Below are 25,694 nucleotides of genomic sequence, written 5' to 3'. Positions count from 1 at the left end.
CCCAGTAACCAACCAAGTTCCCAACCTACTCATTCCTGTCAATGAAGCACTACTTACCGCTTGTCATACCAAAGAACCCCCAAAGAGAAATAACCCCAGCACTAAGCGTTCTAAAAGCAACACTCCCCGGAACCCCATGCTTCCAACAAACATAACCATCCACAAAGGCCAAGTATCCCAAAGACGCAATCACAACATCCATCGCTTCGAAATGATCGCCCAAATACAAACCCCATAGTGCTAGACCAACAGCAGTAACGCGGGCCGAGCCAGATACCATCACGGGATGAGCGGGTTTAGAAACAGCTATTTTCTCGTTGAAGCCAAATGTTCGGATGGCGTTTTCGGCGTTCCAGAGAGGCATGGTGCCGCCTATGGTTATTGTTGTGGCGAGGAGGAGAGGAGGAATGTGGCGGAGGATGATGTGCTCAAACATTTTGATTTGAACGTTTCGTTTGGTGAGTTTGTCGACTTTGCGTGGTGAGATGAGATAGCTAACTCGGAGGGAGCAGTTGCTTGGTTTGTTGGAGATCACTTATGGAGACCTAGGGAGAGTGAGATTTGGATGATCTTGTGTATTTGAAATTGCGCTCAGGACTTCATATCAAAAAGAGATTCACGTAAAAAGAAGTAAGATTGTTGTATTTCCAGATGCAAGAAAGTGGCGTAAGCGCTTTTGTGAATCACTTGATAGACATGCGCAGCTCACATTTTATAGGAGTCGCTACCCCGCCGACCCCCACTCATTCAAACGTCTAATGGTGGGAATTTGACTGAACCACCTATATTATACACAAATTTTGGAAATTTGACAGTGTGTTTAATAAGAATCTGAACTTGAATATATGCCATGATAGATTTAAGGTTCGGATAACTCTTCGTGACAGGCACGTCAATATGAAGATTATCACATCGTCTCTAGGCTCTTGATTATCAAAGGTGGGCCCTGACTCGCTTGGCTAGTATGAATTTTGCTGCATAAGGTTACCCGTTTTGTTTCAAGCAGATCCCATACGGAGAAGGTTTAAGGGTCTAGAGTACAAAGACCTATCTCGCTTTTGCATAACTGTACATCGATCATGTTTTGTGACCCAGATTTCTCGGAATGACTTGAAAGTTGCTCAAAGATCATGAAGAACCAAGCACGGTGCAGTATGTACGGATCAGCCACACCATGCGACGAGTGGCGATTCCTGCAATCTTGAGGTTACCGGTATGGTGAAAACTACCAACTTGTCAAATCTCTTCACTCAAATCATACAGAGCTGTTATCATTAGGAGCGTGTTCTTTTTGTGTTGCGCCCCGGCGCTTCTTCCTCTATCATAGCAACGCTCATCTGAGCCATGCTAGACTCAAGCTCGGTTGAGCGAGATATATACCTCGGAACCCCCGGGGAAGCTTCCCCGCGTTCTGGACAAGGGTTCGGCAGATCAGCGCATATAGCTCAACTACCTTCCTCCTTTTTCCTTACTTCAAAAGTTAGAAAGTTCGGAATTACTGTGAGATTTTTGATTTACTCTAGCTAATCCTTTTCAACCATTTCACCACTAGAGATTTCAAAGAGGCAGCCAATCAAGAAGCCTAACTATCATCATGTCTAAGAATAATTACAAAGACATCATTGTCACCATCCAAAATAAGATAGGAATCATCAAAGTAAGATATGAACATTGAGTATGTAGTATAAGAATTCGCTGATGTATGATTAGCTCAATCGTCCTCAAGCCCTCAATTCTTTGGGAGGAAGTCTAGTACCAGAAACTATTGCTGCTCTGCGAGAACTAAATGAACACCCCGATACTGTATTTACAGTTTTAACAGGAGAAGGGAGATTTTTCTGTGCCGGTGCAGATGTCAGACGTGGGTTTGGGAGGAAGTCTAATGTCTACAACGTGCTGACACGTGAGATATAGAAGATGTTTCATTATCTGGCAAGAAGGAATATGCCAATGCTGCGGAAAAGAAAATTACATACCTCTCTAAATTGACCTTATGTAAGCGCCTTTTTACTCCCAGATCTAAGTAGAGACCTAATGACCTAGCTCTCGAACTCATGCGCTCAATAATCGACCACACTAAGGTTTTCATTCTCGCTCTAAATGGGCCAGCAGTAGGTGCTGGAGCAGCATGGTTTCCAGGAGTAGCTGATATTGTTCTCGCATCTACATCAACCTACCTTCAAATTCCATTCTCGGCACTTGGTCTAATTCCAGAATGTGGCTCGGCTATTTCACTAACTCAATCCATGGGTGTTCATCGTGCCAATGAGTTCTTGATGTTTGGAGGAAAACTTACTGCAGATGATATATTATCGTTTGGTATTGCCAATCGGATTTTTGAGTCAGAAGGGTTTGGAGAGAAAGTGATTGAGTATCTGGAGGAAATTTTGAAAACTAATGATGGAAAGAGTATGATGGAGGCGAAGAGGCTGCAGAACTTGCCCCTGAGAGATTCAAGAATATTGGCGGTGTATAATTCGATTGATGCCTTGGCTGAGAGATTCGTTGATGGAGCGCCGTTTGAAAGATTTGAAGCTAAGAGGAAAGAAATGGAGGGTAAGTTTTCGAGTAACCCTTTTGATAGTGACATATGGCTAATCTGATTTGCAGCAAAATCCAGAAGTCGAGCATCAAAAATCTAGATTGGGGAGTACGAACGATGTATTGTTACTAGAGAGGGGCATAAGCAATAGAGAGGGTAGCCCATATTACAGCAAAGTAATGATTACTCTCGTTACCTACTGTTTATTGATCCTATTTGATGAATTGATTCTGCTTTCCTTTACAGTTTGGAAGTTGGGAAAGAATGATTCACGCGTATCCACCGTGTTGTCAACTTTTATCCGGAATAAGCAATCAAATCACGGAAAGTGCAGAGACATTTAGTTAAAAAGAGATAAAGAAACTGGTAGTCATTGTTATTCACTATTAGCAGGTCCAGATATACGGCTAGCTATAAATCTGGAGTCTTTCCCTAGCCCACCAGCCCAACGTATCTCAAACTGACGGATATTCCGTCTTCCAATTCTACCTCTGTTCATTGAACAATCCGCAAACAACACTTGAGTCAACACATCATGGCTAACGGGTGTGTCGTATGCCAGAACCAAGGTGGAAAAGTCCTCTATTGTAGTTTGTGTCGTTCTCGGCAATACTGTGGTATGTTTTCAAATTGTCAGAAGTCTCTTTGAAGGCTTGTATTGAGTCTCGTCATGTGAAAGATACGATTTATATGGGAAATCTATACTAAGGGCCCGTTCGGATCGATTTTTTTAGGTGATATTGAGCTACATTTATTAACAATATAAGTCTAAATAAGCATTTACCAAATACAAATATTATCCAACAATCTATATTAATAAAAAAATTGAAAAAAAATTATTTGTCGAATACTTATATTGAGCTACAAAAAACTATAAAATGTAAATTTACAAATTTTGAAAATTTGTATAACAGTTTTATCAAGTTTCGTTAAATCTGTAATGTAACTTTGATTATTATAGTATTTATTAATATATTATTACTCTATATTTTGTAGATTACAAAATTGAATCTATATTCACAAAATTAAACTAAATTATTAGTTAACAAATCATTTCGTTAACAAATTAAAAAAACAATCCGAACGGGCTCTAAATGAAAGGTTCAATGTCAGTTGGAAACGCCTGTGGCTTTTTTGAAAAGCCAAATGCATTCCAAAAGCTTCGTGTACTAGATATTGTTCACAGGTACAGATTGTCGAACCGGGGACTTGCCAACCCACAAGGCAAAATGCAAGCGCGGGAACTATATTCTGAAGGTTGATCTCTGCCCTCGTCATATCACAAACCCCCTCGCATCAGCCGAACTCTCACGTGTCCTGCCACAGCGTCTTTCGCCGACCTGCATGATGCCCTCCAAGTTTCATTTGATTGGAAGAACTGCCATCTTTACAATTTCGACGTTCTCGATCATAAAGAAATGATGGGCTCCGAACATAGGTTCGTTATGCAGCCGGTACTGTGCAGGATTACCAATCTGGACACGTCGGATAATGGCGGCTTCAGCACATACCCAACCGAGAATAGCAAACACACCAGGCCTCATCAAATTATGGATGGTGGACTCACCAGTGGTAGGACTATTCATTACATGTATGATTTTGAAGATGGCTGGGAACATGTCATCACCTGTGCTGGGCGAGCAGATGCAACTACCAACTTCGTGGTATTGGGTGGTGAAGGTCATGGATGTGCGGAAGACGTGGGAGGGTATGGCGGATGGCCCAACCTAATTATAGCTTATGAGTCTGATGAACCGACGAAGTACCAGAGATATTTGATGTATTGTTTCGAAAATACGGCTCATAACAAGGATCCGAGAGGTCTGCGGAGAGTTGCAAAGTACGCGTGGGACAAAGACGAAATCAATGCAATCTTAGAAGCACTCGATAATTCCTACCTCCCTGCACTTCCTACTTCAATACTTCTGGTATTCTTGGCTAAGGAGTCATGGTTCGATCTAATGTACGCTTCTGTACTTGCCCAACTTCGCTCTAAAGCCACGATTAGAGAAGTTACAGATGGTATATCGGCAATGATATGTATCGGATAACCACAGGATTTGACGTCATCATCGTTACGAATGCGGCAATCATGGAATCCGAGTTCGTTGCTATCAATCAAAATTTGGTTGAATATGCAAAAGCCGGTGGAGTTTTGATATTCGGATTTTCGATGCCAAGCCTTACCGAGCCATCAAAATTTGAGAAATTGATGGAAAGCTATGGCCTAGATTGGAAGTTTGGTTATTGTACTGGGGAGATCTATAACATCAATAGAATGGCTGATCTTAACAAGAAGTACAGTTTGATGCCCTACAACATGAACGCTCTCTGTTTGAAGAACGTTAGGCCTGAAGATAGAGTCTATTCTGGCTCTCACCGCGCTAAAGATCAGAGTCCCGCAATTTTCGCAAAGTATGGAAGTAGCGGGGGTCGAATTGGTTGAATTGGCGATGTTAGTGGAGAGGGAGAAACGACAACACTGCTTCTGGCGATGTGTGAACTTTTAGATTTCTCGATGTCCTGCTAATCCAAAGATCTAAAAACATCCATTCAAATTAAGTTAAATACAGCTCTGTTGTTTTGCTCTTGCAGCCAAGTTCGAAGTCTCCTGACTTTGAGAATGAACGGATAACTCCCCGAAAAGATCCTTTAAATCTCTTCGTATGTCTTCTGGTGCCCATGTTGATTGCTTATGGTGGCTGAAAACTAAAATCTTCCTTCGAGTTATTAGATTCAGATAGTGTTTTCTAACCCTCCAAAGATTAATTTGTATGCTAGATTGGTTGGTTAAGGGTCATCCAATCATCCTTCAAGTCACAAACCCCAGATCCGCTCCAATGACACTTTGTTAGGAGGCGCAACATTCAATTAACTAAACAACGTGAATCAAAATTTCGACATTAAGATTAAACAAGGTACGCATCTTTCAGACAGATGTTCCTGTTCAACGTCTTAGGCAATCAAACCACTCTTTCATCAATACCCATCTAGTTATCTCTCGACCTAATTATGAGGAAGCCCTGTAATGAACACGAATATTACAAGCTACAGTCTGTGGCCTAAATTTTGTTTAGAAAACGCAACCTTACTGATGCTGTTAAGGATTCACCCTTCTTCCATTATCCATAGGAACAGTTGGCGGTGCTTCAGCAGAAGGAGTAGGCGTCCATTCAGGTTCCCTTACATAAACGCTCGGCTGCAATTCTTTCGGAATAGGATCCTCGCGGCATATAAGTTGCAGCTTTGAATTTGCATAGCTTCTCGGATTTTCTGCTACTGAATAACAGCTTGCATGAATATACGAGCGTGGAGCGTGGAGCTGATCGGAGTTATTAAATTTGCGCATACTGGTGCTGGATATGTGCACTTGCGGGGATTATGTGGACGACGTATCCGGGGATGAATGAGAGTCAATCGGCGAGACTTGAGGATTGGAGTCTAGAGGTGGTGTCTTTTCTCTCAGGTTTTTCTAATACAGTGAAGTCAGAGGGATCTCGATATAATGATGTATCAATAGTAGCAGGAAGAAGGACAGTGCCATCAGCGCGACCGAACTTGAAGATGTCGAAAGCTTTCTCTGATGATGGAGGCTTTGATGGGTCCAGTACGGGAGTTGTATTAACAAAGAGACTCGCGCAGAACACGATTAGCATTCCAGTTAATTGTTCATGATCCGCGGACCCACGTAATCATTACCCTATGCACCATTGCAGTGCCTTAATTGGCAATTGCCGAATTGCTTATATCCAGCAACACAGACCTACCTTATCGCTATATCGATCTCCGAGTAACTTCAGTCACTTACATAAACCTCGATAAACTGAAAGGGCTCCAGCGCTTGAGTCAACTAACGAATCTTCAAGTACTTGTAGCTTCAGCATTCGGATCAGTCGAGCAATTTTACCCCCAACTGGCACATGCATCACTAGGGTGACGTGACGGGAAACATGCGGCCTATATCATGAGGGCAGTCAAACTATTGCACATCTTGACTAAAGAAGAATAATGTATGAAAAATAGAGCTGTGAGTATATAGATTTCTATTGATATTATTCGGGACTAGGTCTTTTTGTTCCCAGATCCACATAAATCAAGCCTTCAAGACAAGCGGTATTCGGGTTGGATGAGAGCTTGAATGAGAGATATGAGAGCAAGACAACAGACGATAACATGCTTTAGGTTTCCCAGGCCTACATGGCGATGATCAGTTATCGAATACTACGACTTGCCAGAGCTCGGTCAAAAAGAAATTAGATATATGATTAGGTCAGAAGGCCCAAGTCATCACCAATTCATTGAGATGTATGTTTTTCTAAGGTTCTTCTTATGGGAAAGAGAAGTACAGACGCAAAGGGCGAGGTCTGTAAATAATCAAGCATGAACAACAAAGTGAAGGAAGGCAGTGGAGAAATTGGATTGATGATGAAACCATAGACGAGATACGGTATATGAGTCCAAGAAAAGAGATAAGATATGCAAAGGAAGAGGCCAAAAGAAAGGACCAGGATGCGGGGGACAATGTTTCAACCTTGTGAACTTCAAAATTATCAAGATAGAGGTACGCATAAAGCACGCTCTCCGTCTGATGTGAGACGTGCAGAGTAATGGATGTCCAAGGTCAAGGATGAATGGAGTTTAGTCCCTTCGAATCTTGTCAACCGAAGAAGAGCTGATTGAATATCATAAAAATTGTATGCTTTATTTTTGTATTTGTTATTATACACAGGGGTATTAATCGCAAGGTATGCCAAGGTATCGCGGATTTCGTACCCTTCCCCATAACTCCATGTAGACATGAAAATCTTTGATCCCATGGCATATAAAAATGCCGCGTCGCATCTCCTTTTCTGTAGTCGCTGCTCATCATGCAATCCTGCAAGAACCGTGTCTTGCATCATAAAATCTCAAAATGAGGTATTCGTAACGTTTCGGTGGTCTTCAACGGTCCGTGAACGGGAAAAATGGAATTAAAATCGCATGTCCCGTAATCATCTATAGCTGCGATTTCTATCATTTCCTCGCCCGGCATTCCAGTTATTGCCATTGCGGTTGTTGTTGTTGTTGCCAGCACGACCTCCTACAAGGTTGTCACTGTAAAGTCCTTGGCTTCGAGTGTTGTTACGACTGCCCCCGTCCCGGTCATCGGTATCCATGCGATCCTCAAATCCGTAGGAGCCATCGATAATATCATCCCGAGAACTTCGCGAGCTATCATATCTTGAATCGTAGCTATCGGAACCTGCACTGCGTTCAACACGGCTAGCTCTTGGGCCTGTAGGAACACTTGATCGAGGAACAGAACGTTGGCTGGCAGGTTGAAGCGTTGGCGCAGGAGCTCCCGACTTATTGTAAACGTTCAATAAATTACCATCCGCCTATCATGGGCCTATTAGTAATGCTTCAAGGGTGTTCTACCTTGAGTGAAAATACCTCTTGGTTGTTGAATGTATCAATGACATTGTCAGCTCCATCTTTTGTATCAAAAATGATCTCTGCGATAATTCTGGGGTAATCAGAGATAAGGCGGCAGCTTAGTGGAGGTCCACCAACTGGTGTCATTGCGGTCTCGATATCTTGTGCTGAAGTGCCTCGCGCAAAGTTTTCTGCCATTACAATATACGGTCCTGCGAGTCCCTTGATAGACATACTCTTAGTCGCCTTCGACTTCCCAACGATATTATACTGAGCGTTCAAGTTCGGTGTTGATGCAGAGCCGTTGAAAGCTTTCGCAAGTCGATCATTGCGCGCACGCGTGTTGATATTCTTAGGGCCACGAGGAGGATTTTGGGATGTTCTAGAACTGCCTGGGTTGTTAAGAGAGTGCAGATCATGAGTCCATTCCGCATCAACATTTCCGACAGTAGGTGTGGAATTTTGCCTTGGTGCAGGTTTGGATGTAGCCGGGCCGCGCTATTCGATTGTTAGATTCGTAGATCTGTAGACACCTGCCAGTAGCCTTCATACCTTTCCAACGCCCATTCTGCTTGCAAGTGAGGGACCAGCGCCTGGCTTGCGATTGTTGTTTGTCGCTCCTGGCGCACTCGCTCGACGATTCTTGCCCAGGAATTTATTTGCTAGAAGCTCATCCTTGCGACGCTCACGTCCTAATCTTATGTCAGTCACTGACGACATAGCAAACATACTGCATGTCCTGATCAAGGTTACCTACCTTTGTTAATGAATCCATTGAAATCGGGTAAGTCAGTTTTGGGTGCCATAGTGTTAAGTTGCAGCTACCGCTATCTGTTATCAGTATTATTAGAGTTGATAAATTCGCAGATTTCCTGAAGTCCGGATGCAACAATACTCAAAAAGGCGGATGAATATCTTCAAAATCGAATGATAATATTTGAGGTTAAAGACAGGAATTATGGTGAATGAGAAATAGGATGGCCGAGGATAAATAGAATCCTAAAGTTCAGGTCGCGAAAGTTTAACGTCGCATTTGGGGAGTACGCGAGTGACTTTGAAGCGGAAAATGCGGCCGCGTGATCAAGTGTACGGTTTAGCTTGAGTTAGAACGAACATCCCTTTATCTTTGCTCACTCCAAGACCTGATAAATAGATATATTTCGAATAGCTTCGTGTATAACTTATTATTATGTTGAAAACGATCTGAGTTTTCAAGGTTTGGATCGATTTGTAAACTAATGTACCACCAGGGCTGGACTTTAAGAATAGAAATCTTGCAACCTCGCGACCCCCTTTTCTATTCTAAGAGCAACGAGACTCATATTGATTGATTGTGACATTACAACTCAGGTAGGTGCGAATGTCATCCAGATAAGTTGATTCTTTACTCTTGCCATTTCTCAATGGTGCGATATGTGATATTGTCCAGTCAATTTTTCTTTCCTTCTGATTCTCTTCGATCAACAACCCAATCTTTACATGTTGCTTTCTTTTGGATTTTTGGTTAATGAACTACAAACAAGTAAGAATGTTTTTTTCTCTTTTCTCCGTATCTTGGTCTAATCTAGCCATTTCGCTATTCTTCCCGTGCTACTCATGATCTATATCTTCCCATTCTTGGATTTGTACCCCTAACTAATGAAGTGTAGGTAGATCCTGAAAGCGAGTTAAACAAACATGGGTTCCATATCATTTCAAAACCCTGAGAAGATGAATGATGAGAATGTACCTCTACCTCAAGCTCCACATACGCCCAACTCACACAAGATATCAGATTTGGGACGGACATCTTCCCAAAAAAAAGCTCGACAAATTTTTGATAGTTTAAGAGGTTTAAAGTCACGCGGGAGACTCAACGTTGATGTGGAAGATGTGGGAGGTTATTCTGCTGGTCCTTCTAGCCCCATTCGCCGCAAAAATCCAACATGGGACTTCTTGGGAACCATTCGTACAAAAAAATCTGGTGAATTTGGTACTCCTGAGAATGAAAGACCTCTCACCACAACTCCTCTCAAAGCAGAGCCGCAAATCAGTAAGTAACAATCATCTTAATCTCTCCGTCTTGAGCTAATATTGTGTTTGTAGACGAGGCATCGAAACTGCTTCCAAGAAGACGAAAGAGTCTCGTTAACATACTCGGATCAATCTCCAACAAGGTATCCCCTAGACGTAGTACAACCCTTCGTGAAAACACTCTCGGAGAAGAGAGATTACCAAATTATTGTGAAGAGGACATATTTGCCGAGAGGTTGGCAAAAGAGTTGATAGATTTGAAAGCGAATAATTCGAGTCCTCTGCAAACAACAGCATCTGATGGTCAATCAAGATTTCCTCAGGAACGATTACGAGGAACTTATAATTTGGAAGAGAATCTCAATACCATAATCGAGAGTGAGTTTCTCAATACGTCGCAATGATATTTCATGGAAGGAACATGTCTAACCAATACTCAAGATCTTCAAAAACTCCGACAGTCTGAAGATCTACCCAATGGTCGAGCAGGATACGACGCAGACAGTTGTGAGTTTTCCTACTTCTAGTATTTTAGAAGTATGTGTTTTGACACTTTGACTTTAGGGACGAGTCAAGCGCAAACAATACAAAGTGTAGGATCTAATGAGCATTTGACAAGTCAATTTCCAACAACAGATGTAGATGAAGACGAATCAAAAACGCCAGACTCATATCTTTGCTCGATGATTGAGTCTTTTGACGACTATAACAATGAATCATTTGCCGCCAAAGGGAAAGGTTTGATTGTCTCTCCGTCGCCCTCCCCTGACAAGTTACGCCCAACCAAACCCGTTGATTTTCTGAAAGATTCGAGCCCAGATGTGATTCCTGAGAGATCAGGCCCAAGGTGATTGTTTCTTAGAGGTTACAAACCATAGCTAACATTTGTTCTAGCAATCAATTCATGGATACAATTTCGTCAATAGGTTGCCAAATTAATACACTGGCAATACCAGAGCAAAAATCCCACCAAGGGACACGGCCAATGATTAAAATTCGGGAAGTGACATCTGATTCTAAATCTAACTCGGCATTCGAGGATCAGATAGCTCCATCACCACCAACATGGCAAGCCGCAGCAAAATCTAGAAACGCAATGCTGGAAAGCAGAGCCAGAGTTCCTTATCAATTTGATAGACATTATGTTCAAAAAGTCGATGCTCCTTTTGTGAACTTGGTTGAAGAACGAAAGAGTCACTGTCAGAGATCACAGCCACCCCCTTCTAAGTCCGATGAATCAGATCACCAGAGAATTGCCCACAATATCAAGCAGACCGTAAATAAAATGACAAAGAACCTCCATCTTTCCTCTTCCTCGGAAGAGACAATAGAAGATTGGGACGAGAGAATCTCAGAGGAGACATCTGACAAGAACCTAGACAACATCTCGGAGACCGACGAAAATTTTCATACAAAAACAATTGAGGAAGTCTCGGGCGTTAAAATGATACGCAAAAACATAAGTTCGTTCACGAGCAGGCAGTTTTTGGACGGCGCGATGTATGTCAGATTTCCTCAAACAGACGCCAAATGGCGCCACATGCAATACTTCTCAACAGGAAGCCTTGCCATTTCAGATATTCGCAAACGAAACAAAGGGGAATACTCGGATACAGTATCATATTGCCCAGAAGAAACTTGCATTTACGTTCATCTGTGGGGGAAGGTTCCCAAAACAGAGTCTGAGCTTAGTGTTCGCGTTAAATACCCGGAAACAAAGACTCGATGGGCTCGAACCAAATTTTATGACAACGGCGATCTTGCCATGGCTGATATGGACCGAGAGAATCGAGGTGAATTCTCAGACATTAGATACGATTCATCCGAACGCTGTTTTTATGTTTACGCACGGGGTGATATTGTTGAAGCACCGAAACGTGAGGTTCGCGTTGACTATTCAGAAATGAAAGCTGGATTGACACGAACACAGACCTACGGAAAAAATGATTTAGCATTGGTTGATCTGTGTGAACAAAGCCGTGGAAGTTTGTCAGAAGTCAGATACAATGCCTCGGACCGCAGGTCCCAATATTTCATGTTGGATGAAGCTATGGATGAACTCCACAGTTGTTCCTTCGCAGGTTTTCATAAATCAGAGACGGAGCGCAAAGTCTTTGTTGGCTCTCCAGAATCGACTCAAACCCAAATTTCCGAATCCAAACCGGATATCTCACGAGTTGACATCGACAAGAATTCCACGTTTCTTTACAGTGCTCCCGAACAAAGCTCACGTGTAGAAGCACAAACGGCAGGTATTGAGCCAATTTACAGAACCCGCGAGCCTGTATGGAGACCAACACTATCGCCTCTCGGTGACAGGGATGAGAGTGACCAAGATCTACCCGATTTCTCCGATTTGGAGAATGAGTTCCAACTTGTTACCATCAAATCTCCTGAAAGTTCTTCACTCAGTATAAAATCGCAAGAAGAAGCAGAGGAAGCAGCTGGTGAGGATATTTCAGGTAGCAATGATATGAGCCTCTGCGTGGAAGCTGGAACTCCTCGAAAGTCAGATCATGAATTTATTACTGAATTATTCATGGCAAACGATTCCGATAGACCGGCACCTCTTCTTAGAGGCTCTAAGCAGATTCTCGAGTATTTGGATAGCTTTGATGGTGTGAATCGCAGCAGCAATTCCGTGTACGCAGACAATGATCTTCAGTCAAATCGCAAGACCGCAACAAAGATATGGGCTGAATCCGAAAATGCTGGAGAAATGTACGATTCTATTGAGCCAACTCCCGAAAGCGTTCAAGCTATGATAGACGAACTTTTCGCTCAAGCCACTCACCACGCAAAGCTTGACGACTCTTCGGATGATGGAGGTGCATCTTTCAAAATCGAAGTTGTTGAGGAAGAAACTAGAGAGAGCTCAAATTCATCTTTTAAAAAAGGGCACAAGCTTTCAAGGTTTCTTGATAATCAATATTGCGGAGTTTCAGGACCCAACGACGTTCCAAAGAATCAAGAAGAGATAGCTTCTGAAACAAAGGGTGCAAAAGAACACACTATTTTCAATTTTGGCAAGGACATGATACATCGCAGGGAGCGTTCAAATGCCATTTCTGGAGAAGGCCCTTCAGTGGCTATGCGGTCGAACAAATTGGATGAGAGTATATTCATTCGTCCTATCGATAACATTGATTTATACGAGGAAAATGCTGGTTGTGGTGATTCAAAATCACCCTGCCCTGCAGAAATCAATGAGAATATAGCAGCCTTTTCTACTGACGCGGACTTGACAGTCGTGGTTCCTGAACCCATTGATACTGCGACTGTGACTAACCACGAAACGAACAACAATCTTTCCAGTCTTGATCTGGCCAAAGCAGATTCCGAGAACAAAGAAGAGACAGCCAATGTCAAGCCAGGTCTCTGGGCCGGCACCTGTACAAAAGAGCAGAATAAGTGCGATGCATCCGCATGCACTGCATCTTCTATATTCGGTAAACTAGGTCTTGAAACCGCGCTTGCACCAGCAGCATCAAAAATCGAGGAATTCGCAACATCTGACAACAAAAAAGACGAGTCAACAGAACCCAAAGACAACGAACACATAATTCAAACCTCCAGTCTTCGTGTAGAAACAGTGTCGCAAGCATTTATAGACAACGAGGTTCTTCCACAACTCAACACAAGAATTGAATCAAAGCGAGTCCCTACGTTAGTAAACATCTGTCACTCACGAGGAATGGCGTCCCCATCTTCAGCTCGGCCATTCTTAGATAAATGTTCCTCTCCTCTCCAGCCAATCTCAACTCTTAAACGAGTAGAGACATATACTCCAATTCAAATTCCGAGAATCGTTACGCCTTCGGGGAAGATTTATAGCCCTGCGCAACTGGAAGAGGACAAGAAAGTTTCGAATCCAATTCAGAGGGTTCAGACGCCGGGAAGTGGGCTGGAGAAGCAGTGTAAAGGTAGAGATTATTTTAGTGTGAACATGAGTGTCGATGATACGGATGATGTAGATTTGAGTGGTGATGAGACGGAGATTAGTGAGGGATTTGGCGAGAAGTTGGAGAGAATGAGGGTGAGTAAGTATTGCTTGATAAACGAAGAGGACAAAAGTACGAGTGAGAATGAAGTAAAAGCATGAATGGGTCGTGGTTTGATAAAGGGGTAGGAAGAGTGTATTGATTATGTCGGGCATTGTTATTGGGTGGAGTATCGCTTGAAGATCAATGATGCCGGAGAAGGTTATTGATATTGATGGAGTGCGAGAAGAGAGGCATGCCATCGCTAAAGTTGAAAGACATGGTAATATTTTTATATTGATTGAATTCAGTTCCGGGGAGGATAACACCAGACATTGAGTAATCAGATAATTCTCAGAATTTGTCATTGTAAGACTTAATCCATAATAAAAGACAAATTCAACTGAACATCGCATCGTCTTTGCTGCATTTCGCTTGTGAGGCAGATGAATTTTATTGGAAATCAATTGTTATGGATGAGTTGCGGATGTATTGTATAGGTTGGGTATTTTTATAACATGAAAGCTGATAGTGTACAGTATATAACATATGGAGTTTATCTCAGCAACCATCTTGTGCATTAAGCAATGCTGTACGCCCCGGGAAACTACAATTAAAAACTAGCAGACGTCTCAGTAGTTGGCTTCCTGTTTGCAAACGACGCCGGAGCCCCAACATTCGACTTCCTTTTTGCAAACGGTTGAACGCGCGCCACATATCCCTGAGTAGCAGCAAATGGAGCCAAGCCCCCCTTGACTGCTTTTTTGAATTGCATTTTCGAAAATTCATGAGTGCGGCGATCGATAGGCTTTTGGAATTCAGGGGTCTGGTGATCGGTAGACATTTGGGGTTCTTCATCATCTTCTTTGGGCTCGAGCTTGTACTTGAAGCGGCCTGGGTATTTTTTAGATCCGTCCTGCTGTTGTTTGGCACGTTCTTCGTAGGCCATGAGTTTATTGCGACGTTCGTATATTTCAGTGTACGTGTCGCGGGACACGAGACCTTTATCCATGAGCGTGTCGTAAGCGCCTATTATGCGACGGATAAGAAAGAGGACTTGGTCTTTGAACTCTTGGTTTTGGAAGTGATCATCGGTGACGGTGGGGTTTCCATAGGTGGCGAGAGCACGGAGGTTAAGGTATGAGGGACCTACGCGTTCGAGGGCGCGGGAGATTTGTTTACCTTGTTCGTATTTGGTAGGTCGGTTTCCGGAGGCTTTGCGGATGAGAGAGGAAGAGACGGCGACGTCCATTTAAGTTACTAGAGCTTTAATGTCTGGGACTGGGAGGTGCATCTTGCATTTATATCGAGGATTTTTAACCGCGGTGGTGAAGACGTTGGGGTTAATTTGTCCCGAGCGCAGGTACTCAGTGCGAGTTTGAAAAGTTTTCGGGTTTCAAGGTTTCTTGGGCATTGTTTGTAAAAGTTCCAGGACCTCTCGACTCGATCGGGAGACTCGGAGGATTCTCAGATATCTGTGGTAATTATCCGCATCAGGTACAACACCCAACTCTTTCGTGAAAAGTTGCCAATATTTTGTTGCAGCGTCCTTTTTAGATAATTTTAGTAATGCCTTCATTATCATAGATAATGTGTTTGGTCCTGGAGTAGCGTATACATGCGACTTGGGCAATGAAGCCACTGCAGTTCCGTAGCTAGAAAATATGTTTTCGAGATCTTTAGGAGGATCGATATCACCGCCTTCTATCTCGGCTAATCCCTTATTGTCATCAGGTCTGGACTGCCCTTGTAGTCCCGGTTCAATCTTCTTTCGAGATTTTGTACCTCGCTGAGGTACTTGGCGTCGAATGTTCATTGTCTGCTGAACAAGGGACAAAACATCATCGTTGTCTTCTTCTGAACCAAGTAGTAATGTCCGGCCCATAGCACAGACAAGCTCTTCATCGACCATTATATCTCCTTTGCGCCAACGAGTATAGATGTCCCCCCACATTCGATGCGCACTAGCTATAATTTTCTCTTTCATTTTTAAAAGGTCCTTTTCAGGCATGTCTCGCTGGCTAATAACCTTCATGCGAAATGCGTTCAGGATGGTCGTGAAAGTAAGGTTGTCTGGTGCGCGATTCCCCTCAGCAGGCATTGAGAAGCGATTTCCTAATAAAGCCTCCTCTTCCCTGCCCTCGAACAAAGCCTAAGTACTGCATTCATGTGAATAGTATTTGGTCGTAAACGGGAACCATCAGAGAGCATCGAGGTATAAATTGCTAATCCCTTCTCGAAGGCTGGTTTGGTATGAGGACTCTCGCTGCAGCCTTTGAAAATGATGGTGTAGGTTTGCGCGTCTGGAAATTGCGCTCGTTTTTTCATCTGTGATCATCTGGTCAACAAAAGCTTCATCATATATTACAGAAATACAAACCTCATTGAATGTTTTAAGTGCCGGGTTCAACAGTCCCTTACTGAATTGCCATTCAATCAAATGATTCCAACTAACAACACACTCAACATTCTTGCTTGCAGATCGAACATAAAGTAATGCCTCCTCAAAATCGTCCTTCGAGAGAAGGTTTCGCACATAGTCGGCGAGCTGCAGTGGATCTTGCAGTTGTTTAAGCTTCCAAATAAATTTATTGTCAATTCGTGGATCAATAGCTGCCGGCTGTTTGTCCTGCGGGCCTCTGTCCCCGCGAATCTAGCCATTCCTGTCGTTTGGCCGTCCTGCTCTTCGTTGGCTCGGAAGACTCTTTCATCTTGTGAAATAGGCTGGTAGGTTGTAACTATCAGTAATCCGTCGCATTCGTGGCAAATGACCTATAAAGTTGTCTTATGGGGAATTATGAGTTGTGAGTTGTACTATGAATCGTTGGAATCTCCGAGGAGTGCTTGTAGGCATCTCCTCGGACAGGCGCCGACATGTAAACATCTTGTCAAGGCTAGAGTTAAAAGATCAATTTCCCCTCCATTCTTTCATCATTATGATACTTTTTTCGTGGTCGGTTTAATAATAATCCGTTTGACTTAGTCATCAAAATCCAATTAACTTTCGTGTCGATAATTTACAAGGGTTCGCGATTTCACAACGCGAAAAGTGGTAGGAGCGCGTCAGAATTCCCCTTCTCCAATTTCGCGTATCAATCATCCACTCTACAGTTCCAAAATATTGTACACAGACACATACATACACACATACCTATCTACCTACATACATGAGGGGGTTCCAATCCAATTTTGATAACTTTCTTTCAGAACATATTTGTACATTTCTCTTCTTTTAATGTTATAAACAATCGAAAACTACACCTTCCAACATCTATCCACACCATCCCTCTAATTCATAATGTCGAAAGCCGCTTCTGCGCGAGCAAAGTTCGCAGAACTTCGTGCTCTTCGAGAGTCTGGAAAGAAGCGGTCTCGATACTTACGAAGTACATCAGGGAGAGGATCTATATGAAGAGGTTGACGAAGAAGGGTACAAGAAGTCGTGAGAAATCGCTTTAGATCAAGATGATTTCGTCATCGACGACAACGGCGAAGGTTACGCAGATGATGGCCGTGAGGATTGGGATCGAGATGATAGACGAGGCTACGGAACTGAAAGTGAAGAGGAGCTTCCTACGAGGAGCAAAAATGGAAAGGCTGGTAGGTATTGGAGGCCCTTATTATGATTGCACTTCTGACAGTCTCATAGCAAAGAGGAAAAGAGAGGAAGAAAAGGCCAAAAAGGAAAATATGGACAAAGGCATTAGCAACTATTTCACCAAAGGACCGGCAGCTGCTCAGCAAAAGCCAAAGGTAATTGCAACTAGTCTGATCTGTTTACGCATTGCTAATTGTGGCAGCCTGTTAAAACGAAGGCAGATGACGATTTTTTAGAGGGACTTTTAGGGCAGGTAGACACCAATGTTCCTCGGCCAAAAGCCCAGCCTTCGAGAGTTAGTAGGACGCAGGAAAAGAGGAGGACGAGAGCTCTATCTCCATCGCTAAACGAATCTCGACATACGTCAAAAAGAACTAAGGTAGCGGATAGTCGATCTGCCAATACTACGGCTGCGCCATCTAGCCCTCCTGTCTATATGGGCGACGACGATGATTTTATGGCGGGAATTGACGACGATGATATGCCCATTGATGAACCGCAGCCTTCATCTCCTGTGGCGAAAGCTGTCGAGAGAAGACTTCATATCAGTGTTAAGGAAGAGGAAGAGGATGAAGACATGATGGAGGTCGCTCAAGCAGATGGTATCACAGCTAGCAGCGTCAATATTTCCGGGACCAGGCCTCCGCCCAAGTTGAAGAAGGAGCTATATCCAACCCCCACAACTTCATCCCCACCTCGCGGCCCAATTGACGAAGTGGATGCATCGTCTTGGAACGATGTTACGCAACGATTGAATGTTATGAACAGTAGCCAACCTACGGAAACAACGTCCTTTGGAAAACTCGACTATAATGACGCAATTGAAGAAGATGGAAGCCTTCACATGTTTTGGACTGATTATACTGAGATGCACGGTAATCTGTGTCTTTTTGGCAAGGTCAAGAACAAGAAGACGGGCACTTTTGTTAGTTGTTTTGTAAAAGTCGACAACGTTTTGAGGAAGCTCTTCTTTCTTCCACGACAATACCTTCAACGTAACGGTCGGGACACAACTGACGAGGTGGAGATGAAGGATGTCTACGAAGAGGTTGATAGCATGATGACCAAAATGAAAGTTGGGATGCACAAAATCAAACCTTGCACTAGGAAATACGCTTTCGAACTACCTGAAATACCGAAGGAAGGCGAATATTTGAAGTTACTGTATCCGTACTCAAGTAAGTGTAAAATCTACCATCTAGCTACTCAAACTGACCACTCTAGATCATGCATTTAAATGCAGACCAGCTACACGGGCTCGACTTTCTCTCATGTTTTTGGAGCAAATACTCCACTCTTTGAACAATTCGTTCTATGGAAGAACATTATGGGTCCGTGTTGGTTGAAATTTGAAGATGCAGATTTTGGAGCTCTTAAAAACGCTTCTCACTGCAAATTAGAAGTTCAGGTTACAAAACCAAATCTGATTACTCCCATCAGCGATTCTGATAATCTCGAAGCGCCACCATTGACTTTGATGAGCATTGCGATGCGAACTGTTTTCAATGTCAAAGAAAATAAACAAGAAGTTCTCGCAATCAGTGCACGCATTTATCAAAACATCTCGCTAAGCGATACCACTCCACCTGAAAAATTGCCTTGCCAAACTTTTACTGTCATGCGGCCAAATGGATCACATTTTCCCATCGGATTCGAGGGTGTGGTTAAACAGCGTTCGATAGGGCTTGTCAAGCTAGTTAAGCAAGAGAATGAGATTTTGAGCTACTTCCTTGCTCGTTTGGATTCAGTTGACCCAGATGTCCTCGTTGGCCATCAATTAGAAGGCGTTGATTTTAGTATTCTACTAAGCCGATTTCAAGCTAGAAAGACCCCGCAATGGTCACGAATCGGTCGAATGAGACGTAAACAATGGCCAAGCTCTATGGGGAAGATGGGCGGAAACTTCTTTGCAGAACGCACGCTAATGTCAGGGCGTCTAATGTGTGACTTGGCCAACGACATGGGTAAATCGACTATGACGAAATGTACATCTTGGACCCTTACAGAGATGTGCAGCCTTTACTTGTCAGGTACTAACCGTCGAGAAATCGACAACGAGGCTGCATTGAAGACATGGGCTACTAATAAGGATGGCCTCATGGACTATATCAGTCATTGCGAAGCAGACACGTACTTCATTGCAGCTCTGGCCTTGAAGGTTCAAATGCTTCCTTTAACCAAAGTTCTCACTAACTTGGCGGGAAATTCCTGGGCAAGAACACTTACCGGTACTCGAGCTGAACGCAATGAATACATTCTGTTACATGAATTTCATCGCAATAAGTATATTTGTCCTGACAAAGCTGTTTTCAAAGGTAAACAGCAAGTCGAGGAAGAGAATGCTGATGAAGAAAGTGGGGATGTTAAGAAGAAGGACAAGTACAAGGGAGGTCTAGTATTTGAGCCTGAGAAAGGTCTATACGATAAATTCGTGCTTGTCATGGATTTCAATTCTCTGTATCCCAGTATTATCCAGGAATATAACATTTGCTTTACTACTGTTGATAGGTTTAAATCTGGTACGTTCATGCTCTGCCATTAAAAGTCATATTTTACTAATAAGTATAGTCCAATGACGAGGATCGGGTTCCAGAGGTGCCAAAAGATCAGGATCAAGGTATCTTGCCTAAACTTATTGCCACACTTGTCAGTCGACGTCGACAAGTCAAAAGTCTTATGAAAGACAAACATGCAACCTCGGAGCAATTGGCGACTTGGGATATTAAACAGTTGGCACTGAAGCTTACTGCTAACTCTATGTACGGTTGTTTGGGTTACACCAAATCTAGATTTTATGCTCGACCACTTGCAGTTCTCACTACATACAAGGGTCGTGAGATTCTTCGAAGTACCAAGGATCTGGCCGAGAGCAAATCTTTACAAGTTATCTATGGTGATACAGATTCCGTCATGATCAATGCCAACGTGGATAATATCCAAGATGCTCTTGCAGTTGGAAACGACTTCAAAAAGTCTGTCAACGATTTGTACAGGCTATTAGAAATCGATATCGACAACGTGTTTAGACGTATCCTACTTCAAGCTAAGAAGAAATACGCTGCCATTAACCTTGTACAGGTCGATGGAAAGTTCATTGACAAAATGGAAGTCAAGGGTTTAGATATGAAGCGTCGTGAGTACTGTAACTTGTCAAAGGAAGTTTCATCTCAACTTTTGAATGAAATTCTGGTCTCTTGGTGATGATTCTGAGGCTGTTATCACCCGAATTCACGATATTTGCGAGAAATTTCAACAAAAATGAGGGAAGGAAATGTTCCTGTTCAAAAATATACAATCTACACGAAACTTGGAAAAGCGCCAAAAGATTATCCTAATGCCGATAATATGCCTCAAGTTCAAGTTGCTTTACGGGAACTTGGCCAAGGGAAACAGGTCCGAAAAGATGATGTTATCGCCTACATCGTGACAGGAGAAGGGAAAACATCTGAGAGTGCCGCCAAACGTTCATTTACCCCTCAAGATGTAATGAAGCGCGATTCAGGTCTCAAGCCAGACGTTGAATGGTATCTTTACAAACAAATTTTCCCACCCGTCGAGAGATTGTGTGCAAACATCTCCGGCACTGATACAGTACGCCTGGCTGATTGTCTCGGACTTGATGCACGCAAATATAGCATCAATAACAACAACTCAGCGGGCAGCAATGAAGCAGAAATCCATCCCCTCGAGAGTCAAATTGATGATTCTGTGCGCTTTAAGGATTCGACTCGTCTCACTCTCCGCTGTCGATCATGCAAAGCTATGTTCGGATTCGAAGGTATACTCAATAGTACTGAGAATTGCTCTCCGTCCGGTATAATCTGTCGCTGTGGCACCACTCTCTCAACCCTTTCTATCATGACACAACTCGAACATCAAATTCGTCAAGAAACATGTAAATATTATGAAGGCTGGCTCGTGTGCGATGATCAAGCATGTGGTAATCGTACCAGACAAATGAGTGTTTATGGTCATAGATGCTTGGGACCAAAGGGGTTGGCTCAAGGATGTTTGGGCAAAATGCGATATGAATACACCGAGAAAATGATGTATAACCAATTGCTTTACTTCTCCAGTTTGTTTGATGTGGATAAGGCGAAGAGTAATGCTAGGGGTACGGAGAAAGGTAAGGCTTCTTTTACTTTCCTATCTTGAAAGGAATTCGTGAGACAGAAGCTAACATGAAAATAGAACTCGTTTCAGCATTAGCAGAACACAACCGAGTCAGATTTGGTACGCTAAAAAGTGTAGTGGAGAAATATCTGGATAAATGTGGTAGGCAGTGGGTTGCGATGGATAGTCTATTTGGCAAATTGGGTTTCTCGGCTATGTGAGTTGGATAGATGGATGGAGGATACAGGATTAGCTTTGTTGGTATATGTAATGAATTGATGGGTGCATGAATGCATGGGAGTTGGCTATAATCATGTGTTTTGACACCGGAGGGGGCGTTCGTAGTGTAGGCATTTCATGATTGAATATCAATATCTTGTTCACTTTTGAAGCGAGTCCTCCTCAAGGCCGTCTTTAATAATCTGCAAGTTTATAGAAATTATGGATAGACAAGTAGCACCAAAAATGGCCCTTAGAACCCGAGTATACTTTCAAGAATCTAGCAAACCAAAGTAGAAGAAATGAAGATGATAAATAATAAGCGTCCAACTTTTTCTCTCAATAGACAGTGGTGATGGTATCATTGGAATCTTTCTTTCTTGACGCCCAAAATTCATTTATTCCTAACATTAGAAGGCAGGAAGCATGCATAAAATCGAGGTAAGTCTTCACAACATATAGATATCAAAACTAACCTTCGAAAATGTACGACTAGATTACGGTCAATGGAATGAGTAAAATTAGCATTCGACCTGGTCATTAATATTGAGAAATGAGTTGCGATGGGAGGACTTTGGAAGCAAGAGAATTTTGTAGTGTAGGGGTCGCGGTTTAAGTGGTGTATATGTGGTAGTAATGGTAGTTTCATCTCTGTTTCTGTTTCTTGTCCGGTTTCACTGGAGTATGTTCGTCTCTTCTAGAGGTTTCTGGGTGTGGGTGGATGAAAATATTCATCATTATCTAGACTCTGTTTGCGTATTTCAAAGTAGAATAGAATTCTAAAGGTCTTTGTGAATTATACTTGCAGTTTGAGTCAACTGCATCTAGAGAAGGTCGATCTGCCGAGTTTCCACATCAGATATCACCTCTGGAATTATACTCGAGGTTTTAATGCCGACAGAAACGTGAACATATGAATCGATCAGCTGATGAGTATATTCCTGGGTCTGATGGTAAAATTCATGTATGGATCGCGTCGAAGAATATAAGGGAAGTAACAGGGCTACACTATCCATTTGATTACCTCGAATCATGCCTGCAAGGCGAGGTCGAGAGAGCTCTCTTCTGAGAAAACCAGTACTAGACGAGGTAGTATCGAATAGTCCAACTGGTGCACTACTATCCAATGCTAATGCTAATAGATCATCGGTGATAAAGATGTCAAATATGCCAAAAAAAGCAGTTTAGATACATCTTCAATTTAAAGACTCTTCAAGTATCCATTCAAAATACAAATCTATAAACGAACCCATGATATCCGAAAGGATGATATAGAGTGTATAGTATAATAATCAAATCTAAATCTGATCGTATGAAGGGAAGGAAGATATGCTACCGACCCGCTCCCAAGAAAATCTCATAGATGTGCAGGTATATAAAGCAAGTCCTCGTAGAGAGCACAACCATATTATAGCTTTTCTCGTTAGTCAAATTAATACAAGGTAAACTATACCCTAAATTCTATCAATTCATTCCCCACTGTGACCTATTTCCACAGAGTCAATAGAAGTCAAGACGCGAAGCTCTTCGTCCGTGAATAGGGGCAAAACTTTCGTCAAATCAGTAGCATACTTATTGTCGGAAAGGGATATAGTCTATGAATGCGATGTCAAGAAATGATTGATGGTGAAGACAATGATAGCAAACAAATATAACAATGATAATAATCACAACAATAACAATTCCTCCATCAACCTCCACAAACCAAACAAGAAATTCCAACTTGACAGATTGTAGACTATACTAACTGCCACAATGACATTCTTAATCTAAATATAGGTGATTCATCAACATACTTCTCACCCCCCATAATTTTCCGTTTCCGCCAGGAACGTGTGATGTCTGGAGAGGAAATGTATAGTAGAAGTGGAATTGTTATATACTGATATTCATGGGTTTTCCAGCTCGGTTTTGCGGAGGGAGAGGGGTGGGGAAAAGATTGGGGGGGGGGAGGGGATTCACTTATATACTCTGGTGTTTGTGAGTATGTGGTGTGCATGGCAGAGTTTGGATACTTGCGGGTGGGTATATAAGGCGTGGTGCTGCTTGTTGGGTTCGATAATGTGAAGTGATAGCTTTCGTGATAAATATACAGGAATGGAGAGCGAGGATGTGATATGATGTCCCTTTTGGGCTCCGCTCTTGAATGGCTGTTGGAGTTGGAGCAAGTGTAATAGACAATGCGAGTTGGAGTGATAGTTCCAATATATTTTGTCGGTTTACGCCTCTCACTGTTATTCATGAAGGTGTATTATGGGATGTTCGGATAGATAGAAATGGCAGTGATGAGAATTGAATCGCGATAGTGGATTGACAATGATGGTGTATTTTTGCTGAATATTCCAGAAATCTGAGAGATCAGGTATTTAGAGGGAGCACTTGCGGCGCGTTCTGAGTTTTGGAATAGCGTCACCCCTTTTCTCTGTTGCAAACTCTACTTAGCGATTTGAAGAGAAAAGGATAGATGGATGGGTTACGTGTATTTATAGTGAAGCCATCTGAGGCGAAAGGGTAGAGAAGAGAGAGGGTGTAAAAACAAGTGCATGACATGGGCATGCAGAACCAGAGGGATTAATTTATTATTTCAAAATATCATTGCTCCACTGCTCCAACCATATCATGCTAGATTAAAGTATTAACTCCATACACCACCACTAGATAAAATATGACCATTCCTTAACACCATACCATCTAAGACTCCACGCCATGCATCAAAATCCCACGACCACGGCCAGCGTCAGATATTCACAGTCAGCCCCCAAAATACACATCTCCCCTTCCCCTTTCCCTTCCAATCATCTCCCCGATCTAGGTCCACTAGGTAAACCCGGTCTCCTTCCCGCTCCAGGTCCTCCACTGGGTAATCCCATCCCCCTCCTCGGTGCCGGAGGTTCATATCCCCCACCACCAAACTCCGCCTCATTCGAAGCCCACGGGCTCGTTGCCGCCATAAACGGTTTCTCTCCTCCCGAATCATAGCTCGCATCACCACCCGACGCACTCGCATTAGTATTCATCGCGCTGCCCTTCGATCTCCCCATCTTCAATCTGTCTCGCGCAGATAAACTACCCGTTGCGCCTGCACCCTGCTGACTCGCGAATGGACTCTGAGTGCGAGCCGGACCGGCTGTTCCTCTCGCGGCGCGCAAACTCCCTGGTGGTGGCGAAGGCGCATTTGTTCTTCCTGTCGCGCCGCCGAAGAGACTGTTTAATCCTTGTGAGCCGCCTGGTGTAGGAGGCGCTTGACCATATGTCGAACCGACGGGTTGGGTATACATTGGTTGGACGACAGGAGCAGGTGCTGGACCACGTGGATCGGGGGGAAGCCACGCTGGCAGATTTTGTTTCTTTTCTTGGAGATAATAGGTGCGCATTACGCGGCAGAGATAGGTGTCATCTTCTGTATCGCCGTCGGCTTCGCCTTGAAATATGTTTTGTCGGATCGAGGTTACTTTGGAGGTAATAGAGTTGAGATAGGAGGAGTACATTGTGTTGATTTAAGGACCGTTGTTGGACCAGCGATGGCTAAGGCTGTGTGTCGCAATTGAACTTGGTTGGTATGCGGTGATTCACCGACAATAAATTCAAAGAATTTGTTGTTATCGTTTTTGAAAGTATTGGCTGGTCTTGAATTTATGGTGTTTTGTAGAATGGTGTCGCAAATTAGTTATGAAGTTATGAATTTATGGAGAGGAAGTATTAAGTTGAAACTTCCCAGGTTTCGCTGCAAGATAGAGATCTGACCCCACCACGCCAAAGGATGAGACTAATAAGGAGGCCGATGAAAGAGCCACTGATGGTACCGGTATTAAAA

General features: G+C 43.0%; 10 protein-coding genes across 10 annotated transcripts; 4 read left to right on the top strand and 6 right to left on the bottom strand.

Annotated features, from left to right (window-relative positions):
* Positions 1-49: 49 nt before the first annotated feature.
* Positions 50-436, bottom strand: EAF02_007697 (uncharacterized protein; the record flags this gene model as incomplete). Its single annotated transcript, XM_038903745.1, has 1 exon — positions 50-436. The coding sequence occupies one exon, from the start codon at positions 434-436 to the stop codon at positions 50-52; it is 387 nt and encodes a 128-aa protein (XP_038756559.1).
* A 1,158-nt stretch (positions 437-1,594) lies between these two features.
* Positions 1,595-2,642, top strand: EAF02_007696 (uncharacterized protein; the record flags this gene model as incomplete). The annotated part of the gene is made up of 5 exons (XM_038903744.1): positions 1,595-1,657; positions 1,711-1,861; positions 1,915-1,995; positions 2,044-2,556; positions 2,611-2,642. The coding sequence occupies 5 exons, from the start codon at positions 1,595-1,597 to the stop codon at positions 2,640-2,642; spliced, it is 840 nt and encodes a 279-aa protein (XP_038756558.1).
* Positions 2,643-3,963: 1,321 nt separating this feature from the next.
* EAF02_007695 (uncharacterized protein) lies at positions 3,964-4,988 on the top strand (the record flags this gene model as incomplete). The annotated part of the gene is made up of 2 exons (XM_038903743.1): positions 3,964-4,564; positions 4,600-4,988. 2 exons carry the CDS (start codon positions 3,964-3,966, stop codon positions 4,986-4,988), a joined length of 990 nt encoding a protein of 329 aa, XP_038756557.1.
* A 967-nt stretch (positions 4,989-5,955) lies between these two features.
* On the bottom strand, positions 5,956-6,198 carry EAF02_007694 (uncharacterized protein; the record flags this gene model as incomplete). The annotated part of the gene is made up of 1 exon (XM_038903742.1): positions 5,956-6,198. One exon carries the CDS (start codon positions 6,196-6,198, stop codon positions 5,956-5,958), a length of 243 nt encoding a protein of 80 aa, XP_038756556.1.
* A 1,335-nt stretch (positions 6,199-7,533) lies between these two features.
* EAF02_007693 (uncharacterized protein) lies at positions 7,534-8,763 on the bottom strand (the record flags this gene model as incomplete). Its single annotated transcript, XM_038903741.1, has 4 exons — positions 7,534-7,920; positions 7,976-8,455; positions 8,510-8,649; positions 8,715-8,763. 4 exons carry the CDS (start codon positions 8,761-8,763, stop codon positions 7,534-7,536), a joined length of 1,056 nt encoding a protein of 351 aa, XP_038756555.1.
* An 871-nt stretch (positions 8,764-9,634) lies between these two features.
* Positions 9,635-14,072, top strand: EAF02_007692 (uncharacterized protein; the record flags this gene model as incomplete). The annotated part of the gene is made up of 5 exons (XM_038903740.1): positions 9,635-9,989; positions 10,043-10,348; positions 10,412-10,477; positions 10,535-10,817; positions 10,865-14,072. 5 exons carry the CDS (start codon positions 9,635-9,637, stop codon positions 14,070-14,072), a joined length of 4,218 nt encoding a protein of 1,405 aa, XP_038756554.1.
* Positions 14,073-14,563: 491 nt separating this feature from the next.
* On the bottom strand, positions 14,564-15,202 carry EAF02_007691 (uncharacterized protein; the record flags this gene model as incomplete). The annotated part of the gene is made up of 1 exon (XM_038903739.1): positions 14,564-15,202. The coding sequence occupies one exon, from the start codon at positions 15,200-15,202 to the stop codon at positions 14,564-14,566; it is 639 nt and encodes a 212-aa protein (XP_038756553.1).
* A 144-nt stretch (positions 15,203-15,346) lies between these two features.
* On the bottom strand, positions 15,347-16,051 carry EAF02_007690 (uncharacterized protein; the record flags this gene model as incomplete). Its single annotated transcript, XM_038903738.1, has 1 exon — positions 15,347-16,051. The coding sequence occupies one exon, from the start codon at positions 16,049-16,051 to the stop codon at positions 15,347-15,349; it is 705 nt and encodes a 234-aa protein (XP_038756552.1).
* Positions 16,052-17,248: 1,197 nt separating this feature from the next.
* On the top strand, positions 17,249-21,882 carry EAF02_007689 (uncharacterized protein; the record flags this gene model as incomplete). Its single annotated transcript, XM_038903737.1, has 9 exons — positions 17,249-17,336; positions 17,410-17,550; positions 17,600-17,703; positions 17,751-18,726; positions 18,904-20,013; positions 20,057-20,067; positions 20,117-20,681; positions 20,817-21,674; positions 21,740-21,882. 9 exons carry the CDS (start codon positions 17,249-17,251, stop codon positions 21,880-21,882), a joined length of 3,996 nt encoding a protein of 1,331 aa, XP_038756551.1.
* Positions 21,883-24,675: 2,793 nt separating this feature from the next.
* EAF02_007688 (uncharacterized protein) lies at positions 24,676-25,368 on the bottom strand (the record flags this gene model as incomplete). The annotated part of the gene is made up of 1 exon (XM_038903736.1): positions 24,676-25,368. One exon carries the CDS (start codon positions 25,366-25,368, stop codon positions 24,676-24,678), a length of 693 nt encoding a protein of 230 aa, XP_038756550.1.
* Between the last annotated feature and the right edge of the window lie 326 nt (positions 25,369-25,694).

This window comes from Botrytis sinoallii, assembly GCF_014898435.1.
Source record: "Botrytis sinoallii strain Bc 23 chromosome Unknown BSIN_013, whole genome shotgun sequence".
In the NCBI taxonomy this organism is placed as follows: Eukaryota; Fungi; Ascomycota; class Leotiomycetes; order Helotiales; family Sclerotiniaceae; genus Botrytis; species Botrytis sinoallii.
The sequence above is the reverse complement of the archived record's forward strand: the minus strand, read 5'-3'. Positions and strand labels throughout refer to the sequence as shown.